The sequence below is a fragment of the Zea mays genome, chromosome 1 (genome assembly GCF_902167145.1).
Source record: "Zea mays cultivar B73 chromosome 1, Zm-B73-REFERENCE-NAM-5.0, whole genome shotgun sequence".
In the NCBI taxonomy this organism is placed as follows: Eukaryota; Viridiplantae; Streptophyta; class Magnoliopsida; order Poales; family Poaceae; genus Zea; species Zea mays.
In genome coordinates this window covers 6,474,414-6,483,075 of record NC_050096.1, presented here as the reverse complement: position 1 = coordinate 6,483,075, position 8,662 = coordinate 6,474,414, and the positions used below count along the sequence as shown (strand labels likewise).

Genomic DNA, 8,662 nt, shown 5'->3' with positions numbered 1-8,662 from the left:
AAGAACAGTGCACTGAGGTGGATGGATGGATGGATGGATGAATGAATTCAAGTTGTTGGTGTCTGTCTACAGGTAGCATAGCAACGCATGCAGCAGTAGTGGCAAGGTGAGGCCAGAGGAGGAGAGGATGGGGGTGGGGATGGGGGAGGAGGACAAGTCAGGTGCATGTCAGAGGCAGTCCTGGCGGGAAGCTCGGCATGCCCTGCTGCTGGCTGTCTTCATCTCCGCTCGGGTCAACAGCTGTGCCCCAATCTCATAATTATCCCCTCCTACGCCAGGCATATGCTCTGACCGCATCTGAAACACCCCATTTGTCTCCAACCTTTTGTCTCTTGCATTGCTCGCCGCTGCAGTGCTGCACTGCACACACACACTCTCTCTCTCTCTCTCTGGCCTAGGAGGAGACGGAGTACACAGCAAAATTTAACACTTCTCACTGCTAGCTCGCCCATTCTCATTCGTTCTCTCTCTACGCTGTCCCCTCCTCTCTCTCTCTCTCTCTCTCCAGCGGCAAAAGTGTTGCACTGCAGCACTGCTAGCTAGGAGTATACTATGAGCTTGCTAGCTAGCCTGGCTGATGGATGGTCACTACTCATGTGCATAAACGTGCATGTGAAGTGGCTGGGCATCCAACCAAATATATAAGCTACTGGCAACCGGCTGCCGGCTGCTGGCAGGTCGTTCTTCGTGTTGTATGTAGCTTGAGGCTGAGGCCGGGAGATGACCATGGTGAGAACGACGATGGTCGGCGCCAGGGAGAGGAGCGGGGGAGTGAGGCAGTACAACAGGTCCAAGGTGCCTCGCCTGCGGTGGACGCCCGATCTGCACCACTGCTTCGTCCACGCCATCCACAAGCTCGGAGGCCAGGACAGTATGTGTGCTTCCTTCCTTGCGTGCATGCCTCCTGCTGCTAGCTGCTTGATTATCTTCTCTTGCATTGCTCTCTTTTCATTCCTCTCGTCTTCCTCTGGTTTGGCGCCGGATTATATTGGGCGCGTTTCTCCTCTGAACCTGCATGCTGTACGTGGTCGCAGAGGCTACGCCGAAGCGAGTCCTGCAGCTGATGGGTGTGGGAGGACTCACCATATCTCATGTCAAAAGCCATCTGCAGGTCCTCTCTCTTGGTCTTTGGATTCTGTTCTTCATTTTTCCTTCACCTATCTACAATAGCTAACTAGTATGGAGTATATATATTCCTTTTTTTATGAGAGTGCGCACTACTGACTGAATATAGTTTTATTCTTCTGAATGTGTCGAACAGATGTACAGGAACATGAGAAATGATCTTGGAATGCAAGGTACATACTACCCTAATTAAGTAGCTCAGGCACAGCTAGCTCTTCTATGTTCCCAGAAACGTTAGGGAAAACTGAAAAGAAAGCGTCAGGCTATTCGCTGCAGCTTTTTTGCAGCTCAAAAAAAAAACAGCCATTGTACAGTGCTAGCAGAGAGATATTACAGCTGCTCCTGATGCAAATAAGCTGTAATTAATATTGGCAGCCGAGTACTGTAGCTTCTTGGGTCCTCCAGTACGTACACGTACACCGGAGAGACACTGAAAATAGCTAACGATCGAGATGAGCCTTCCTCCCAAACAAATCAAGGATTTTTTTATAATAAAGTGAGTCAATGTGCATATGTTAATGACAGTCTAATTAACCAGACTCAAAAGTGATTAAGGCCAAAAAAGGGCTTCTTGATTATTTACTAAAGGATGTGTAGTCATGAAACAAAGACTCTACCTGTACACTAGCTAGGCTGCTGTTGTTTTTTTTCAAAAGGAATTGTTGTGCCAGGGGGGATTGTGGTCATGCTGGGAGAGAAAAAATAAAACTGATCTTTCCAGCAATTCATGCATGCATGTGTGTGCATGGATGGCACGATTCTCGACAGCCATCTTCTTTTCCTTTTTGTTTGTGTGTGTGTTTGCTTCAGCAACATGCAGTGTCTACCGTCTAATTACATACTAGTCGCATGCTAGTCAATTTTGAACTAAAACACGGTAAATAATAACAACGGAGTGACTAGTGAGTACTTACTAGTCATAAGTGACTAGTGATATGCTTTTTCCTCCGATGTGAATTTAAATACGGGCTATAGCAGATTTCAGGGCGAGCCCTATATTACGACTATGTCAACTATATATATTACGTTTTAGCGCCGCTAGGTTACTTAGATATATATCTTCTTATCATGTCATGCTAAGTTGTTTTTTTTTCTCTTTGAAAAGTTAAACACTTAAGTTTCACGAATCAACCTATGAAGCCATAGTAATTAAGCAATGTTCTCTGCTGGACTCCTAAAGGCTTTAAAACATATTATCTGTGCTCATCAAATTTCATGATTTTTTTTTATATTTTTATGAATAAAATTTGCTTGTGTTTTTCATAGCTATCTGGCATAGCTTCTCCGTAACTTTATATCTTCTGAAAAGAAAAGAAAAGAAAAAGATATCGTTATTTGTCATAGGCCGCGATTGTATTATATATACATACCCGCTACCGCTAGCTGCTGGAGTGCTGCTGCACTCCACCAGCTCATCAGAGGCCAGAGAGCAAAACCCAAAGCTAACACCAAGCCATTCTTCCTCTTCTTTTGCCGATCCTGTTGTCAGGGACGACGATGCAGCTGGTGCACCGGGCGGAGGAGCACGTATACGGCCTAGGCGGCATGCATATGGAACTCTGCGCCGATACACAGCGACGACAGCCGCAGTGCGGTCATGATGAGTGCGATGGCCCGGCCTGCTGCTGCATCGTCGTCTGCCGCTCGCCACCACCACCAAAGCCTGGAAAGGAGGCGACGACGCTGTTCCAACGCCAACTGAAAAGGTCACTGCCTTTTATTTTTTACTCATTTTTCTTTCTCTGTATATGCTCATCGGTCACGTCAGGGAGGCCATCCATTCGCGTCCCGACCCGGATAATGACAGACGATGACCATGACCTGCTGCAGCCGCATTTGCCATGCATTGGAACCAGTCAGTTTTTGCCAATGGAATGGAATATTTACTCCTTCCTGGCACAGTGGAATAGTGGCGGCAGTGTCTTTGAAATAATTTGTTTTTTGTTTTTTGTTTTGACAAGAGGGACACCGTCAGTCTACTGCAGATCTTGATGGAATGTCTTTCTACAAATGCATGCCAGCTAGCTAATTGGTTGGTCCGTTCTTTTTTATTTGTCATGTTTTAGTTTAAAATGAACTACAAAATATTCGAGAAAGGTGGTTGTAGTATAAAACTTTGATCAACTTGGTTCGTGTCAGTTTTACTAGCAGCTTTAATTTTCTCCTGCACGTACACGGCACGATGTGAAGTTGTGAACCAACCATGCATGCATGCATGCATGTTGCTTTGCTTGCCGTGTAGTGTGTTTGCAATGGAGGAGCCAAACAACAGTGGTGCGGGGAGGAGGCGTGAGCGGGAGGAGATGGATGGGAGCGCGAGCCCCAAGAGGGTGCTGCTGCGAGGAGGCCCAGGCCCAGGAACATGTGAGGGCGACGGGTCACCATCACCACCCAGCGCCAGCGGCGGCCTGTGCTGGGCGCTCGCAACAGCAGCAGCAGGTGGCTACAACAGCTACATGCGCATGATGCAAGCGGCCATGGGGATGGCTGCCGGCGCTCGTGCTCCGCCTCCGCGCACGCTTCGTCATCCACCTCGTCACGCGGAGACGACGGTGGAGCCCAGCCGGGGGCCGGGAATAAAGCGGCAGGCGCAGATGCAGTCGGCGTCGGCGCGGCCCGGCGCACAAGGCGGCGAACACGCCGCGCCAGCTCTTCGTCCTCGCAGCACCAGCAGCAGCGAGCAGCTCATCACATTCTCGGGCTTCGTGGTGGCGCAGAAGCAGCCGCCTCCTCCTCCTCCTCCCTGCTGCAGCCGTGACCACCCTTTCGAGGTATGAGCACTGCTGCCACTGCATGCATGCACTGTGTCTCCTATAGCTAGTAGCTCCGTCGGCGAGCGGTCGATGGACCGACCGGTCGACCCGTCTCAGCGCTCAGGCTCTGAGAGAGGGAGGGTGACCGAGCGAGAAAGCGAGTGGTCAGAGAGCACGGCAGGGGGGACAAAGCGCATGGATGGATCGTCCCAGCGCGCGCTCTACTGCTCCTCTGCGCACAGCAGCAGTGCCACTGCCAACTGCGTAGGCGTGGCGGCCGGCGTGTGACCGAGTGTGGGCGCGACGGATGCCATCGCATTCTCGCTTGTCTCTGTCTCTCTCTCTTTTCTGCAGTGCGTGCTCGCTGGTTTATCTCGTCCTCGCGTCGCGTGTGGGGTTTGGCTTTGGCCTCGCTGCATACTGCATGCAGTCTCGATTGCATGCCTCTCATCTGCAGTAGGGGCAGTGCGTGCTCTCTATTCCTTTCTCTCGCACAGACGCACAGTCCCTCTCTCTCTCTCCCCTCATGCGTTCGTGTGGGCGCAGGTTGCACTGTCTCCTCAACAGATTCCAATCGGCACAAAAAGGCAAAAAGCGCCGAAGTGACCGCACTGGAACTCAGGCCTATTGCCCTTTTCCTTTTGTGCACACGACACTATATATGCATGCCTTTGTTTCTTTGTTTGTTTGTTTGGATCCCAACAGAGATCTCCAAAGTCTCACAGGCCGGTATAGATCTCAAAGCCGTTTTTTGTAAATTATTCAGCAAATTAAAACGTCTTAACGTGTAGAGCTTCTTAAAATAATATGCTCTCATGTAATCTCATATGCAAAGGCCAAGGGAATGTGTTGACACTGAGAGAAGCAACTCTAACTATTTTCAGCTTTATCCCACATCACATCAATCCCTTGTAAATAATAGTATGCATGGCTATATTTTTAGTAGGACAAAAGTAGCCGTTTATAGCATGAAACACAGTTCCAAACAATTCATCAAACTGTTGCAGAAAGGGTGTGCCAAGTTAACCTGGTCTAGCTTGAACCACTATTATTTGTCTAGTATTATCAGAATATATATGTACTACATATTTATTACAACTTTTACTTTGATTACATTTCATACAAGTACTAAACTACTAATAACTTACTGCCCTCTTTTAAAAAAGCAGCTAACTTATCCAATTAACGCTAGCTAACGAAGTTGAAGGTTTGCAAGCAGATGGTCGGCACGGCTCTCATCGCTCATGGCGCCTCTGCCGAAGCGCGCTGCGGCCTGGAGACGCCGCCGAGGCTGCCCGCAGTGGCCGAACAAGCAGGCGGCGATCCCTGCTGGACGTCGTCGGCGGGTTCAGAAGACGACCACGACGAGGAGGAGGACGGCTGCTCGCTCTCGCTGTCCCTAGCTACGAGAAGCAGCCGCAGCAGCGGCGACGAGGGCGGCCGGCTCTCGCCTACGGCGGCCACGTCGTGGGGGAGCCAGATCAGCCTCGACCTGTCCTTGTCCACGCTATAGAATAGACCCGTCATGTTGGTATGATGCGAGTTTGTGAATGGGATAGCTTCTTGGGCCTTGCGGCGGCCGGGCTGCCTTCCTGGTGTAGCGTTTCCTACAATTTTCGCTTGCTCTTGTTGTTGTTGAAGCTCTTGGCTCGTTAGGTTAGTCCCACGTAGTAATATCAGTTATAATTTCATTGTTGGGAGGAGCTAGATGGTCTTGATCTTTACCATTCCGATTCGGGCCAATTTGGCAAGGCTCGGTCTAGATAAGGTAAACACCTTCCTGCTCAGGTTTCCAAAGCTGGCATTGCCACCCATCACCAGGATTACGTCGATCAATTCATCAATACTATATGATGAAAAAATATAGTATGATATCATCAAGCTTAAGCACTCGATATGGGGACAGTTTCTTTTGTTGTTTCCAGGCTCGAATAGTCGAATGCCCCCTGCCCCTAGGGCGGTCTATAGTGGCGACGTGTGACCTTCGCTCTAACTCTCAATCCGAGGCGACCGTACGTTCCTGAGGGGCACATCGTCTCTGAGGCTTTCCTGGGCTCAGCACTGCCCTCGGGAGCGACCTGAGTGTCGTCGGAAGTTGCTGCACTATTCGTGCTCCCTTCGCGGATGGACAAGAAGCCTTCTCCGGCGAGCGCAAACAACGAGGGGTTGCCACTGTCAGTGCCTCTCTTGCGGGAGGCCCTTTTTCGACGAGCCCTTCCCTGCCTTCTGGCTCCTTTTCTAAAGTGATTGGTCATAATAAGATAATGTTAGCTAAATCATTTCTTAATAAAGATTTAGGTATTGAAAAATGTTTTCTAGCAAAACAAAGGAATCATAATTTAAAATTTTAATTTAAATGAGAATATAAAACAGAAAATGAATAAAAAGAAAGGAAATGCTAATAAAATCACTCTTCCTTCCATAATTAAATAATAGAAAGGAGAATAAATAATAATAATAATAATAAATAATTTACATGAAGTAAAAGTATTATTGAGGTTAGAATTGTGTTTGATATTTCGGAATTCGAAGTTCAAACAAAAATTTAAATTCAGTTTGTAATCTGAAAATAGGAGAAAAGAGAATATAAAATAAAATGAAAAGGAAATAGGAGCAGCCCTCGGTTTGGCCCGAATTCGACCAGTCGGCCCATGTGCTCCCCTCCGCGCTAACCTAACCCGGGTGTGGCCGACATGTGGGCCTCGTCGTGCTAGTTGTCCAATCCTTGACAGAGTAGTGCCTATTTCTTTACAAAAATTAGAGATTTTAATTCAATGCATTATGTCTTGTTTTGTGCATCCTAATGTTCTAACTTGTGAATAGGGAAATTCTATGCTCGTATGTGTTGTTGAACTTGAGCGTATCTCACAGAGAACTTCAGACAGTACTACGCTTTCTGTTGGGGACTTGTTTTCAAATGCTTTGAATTAAGAATAAGGCAACATAAAATGTTAAATATCAATGCCCTTCGTCCGCCGAAGCATTATCTCTACAATGATTTAATGAACTTCGGACGAAGGTCATGAACATGATATTACGAAGGTTTCACCTTCGTAATTAAACTTATAAAGATAATACAAAATAAAGTAAAACATGAAACATTAAAGATAAATACATTAAAAATAAATGACATCATCCCCATATCTTATTATATGAATTTTAGATATTTGAATACAATGTTTAGGTACATTTATACCTTTGCATTGACAAACAATAATTCCCGAGTGATGCGTTAGCAATCACAGGAATGCGTGAACAGTAAAGGAATACTGTTCACTATTTATAGGCACAGGACACAGCCTGTGAGGAATTACAATCATGCCCTTCATAAAAGTTTACAACAATGACTCAGACCCTTATGGACTAAAAGGTCATTCTATCTTTAAGTCGTTTCGACCCTTCATCCTCGGATACGTTGTAATACCAAAGCTTCATGAATGGTGCCTTCAGCGTCACGTACGAGCAGCTTCAGCCGAAGCTGTTTCTTTCTGCAGGACCTTCGGCGACGAAGCATGGTCCCAACAGTAGCCCTTTCGCGGTGCTAGATCGTTTTTCGTAACGAGCTTGATCCGTGAAAAAAGTCTCTTAGGCTTCAGGAAGCCGAAGGTCCGAAAAACACCTTCCCTGAACTCGTTGTCAAGAAACGATACAGTTTTCGAGCGCGTAGCGGTCCCACCATGGAGGTTCACTATTTTGGTTTTTGCGGCCCACCATGCAGTGGATGCGAGCAACTGTTTGCTTGGTGTAAAAATCCTGACGATTCACCTTCTTACCTGCAGCACTATATAAACAGACAGGTAGGTGTGAAGTTACCACAACATTCATTGCTATTGCACTGTTTTGCTGCCAAAAATTTTAACCATAGCCGAAGCTTGACTTTTGCATTCAAACAAAGCTCCAGTTTGGTGCCTGCTTCGTCAGAAGAAGAGCTTCGGAAGAAAGGTTATTAATTTTCAAGAAATTCAAAATCAAATGGCCAGAGTGCGTTCTACTGCTAGAGTTGAGCGCGAAGGAGACAAAGCCGAAGCTGTGGAAACTGTTCCTATCTCGGAAGCAATGAAGCGATCTGGATTAGTGACATCGGAAGACAACCCTGCTGCTGAAGCAGAACAAGCAGATATTGAAGAGACTGATTCTGAAGGTGATCACAATATCGCAGTACCGAGCAAGCCTAGCCACCTAGACTTCGGAAAGTCAACCATCTCCAAGGCTGATTTTCCGAAGATGGTAAAGTTGGGCTACTTTAGCGAAGTTGAGAAAAAGCTGATTCGCTTCGGTGGAGAAGAAACTACCCCGAAGCCACAGAAAGATCAAATAGTGATTTTCAAGAGTTTTCTCAAAGCTGGTTTGAGATTTCCTTTGAATAGGATGATTGCCGATGTGCTAAAGAAGTTTGGGATCTATCTTCATCAACTAACTCCTAATGCTATTGTTAGGCTTAGTGTTTATATTTGGGCTCTCCGAAGCCAGGGGTGGAGCCATTTGCCGAAGGTTTCTACCGAGTACACGAGCTACATTACCAAACTAAGGCCAGAAAGGATGGGTTACATGAAAATTTTGGTTGTTACAATTTTGCCTATCAAAAGACTACAAAATTTCTGTGATCAGCTACCGAAGCAAGTGGCCGGCAGGCTGGAAATCGGAATGGTTCTACGTCAAAGTTGACGATGACAAGAAGAAGCTGGTACAGAGTCCGCTTGAACTGATCTTCGGAGAGACCAGACCCCGATGCAGTATGACACCAGAAGGTCCAACCCAAACCGCGTTAGCTGAATTCAGGATTA

General features: G+C 46.9%; 1 protein-coding gene across 1 annotated transcript; it reads left to right on the top strand.

The window, feature by feature from the left end:
• Nucleotides 1-494: 494 nt before the first annotated feature.
• LOC100275291 (uncharacterized) lies at nucleotides 495-5,568 on the top strand. Its single transcript, NM_001149410.1, has 6 exons — nucleotides 495-871; nucleotides 1,035-1,111; nucleotides 1,262-1,298; nucleotides 2,615-2,831; nucleotides 3,368-3,896; nucleotides 5,098-5,568. Exons 1-6 carry the CDS (start codon nucleotides 721-723, stop codon nucleotides 5,389-5,391), a joined length of 1,305 nt encoding a protein of 434 aa, NP_001142882.1. The 5' UTR covers nucleotides 495-720; the 3' UTR covers nucleotides 5,392-5,568.
• Nucleotides 5,569-8,662: the final 3,094 nt, after the last annotated feature.

What these genes read in the sequence shown, in the direction of transcription:
- LOC100275291 (NM_001149410.1), top strand. Translation starts at nt 721, where the DNA reads ATGACCATGGTGAGAACGACGATGGTCGGCGCCAGGGAGAGGAGCGGG. An exon ending in CAAGCTCGGAGGCCAGGACA is followed by an intron (nt 872 to 1,034) that starts GTATGTGTGCTT and finishes ACGTGGTCGCAG; the next exon opens with AGGCTACGCCGAAGCGAGTC. An exon ending in TTCCAACGCCAACTGAAAAG is followed by an intron (nt 2,832 to 3,367) that starts GTCACTGCCTTT and finishes CTTGCCGTGTAG; the next exon opens with TGTGTTTGCAATGGAGGAGC.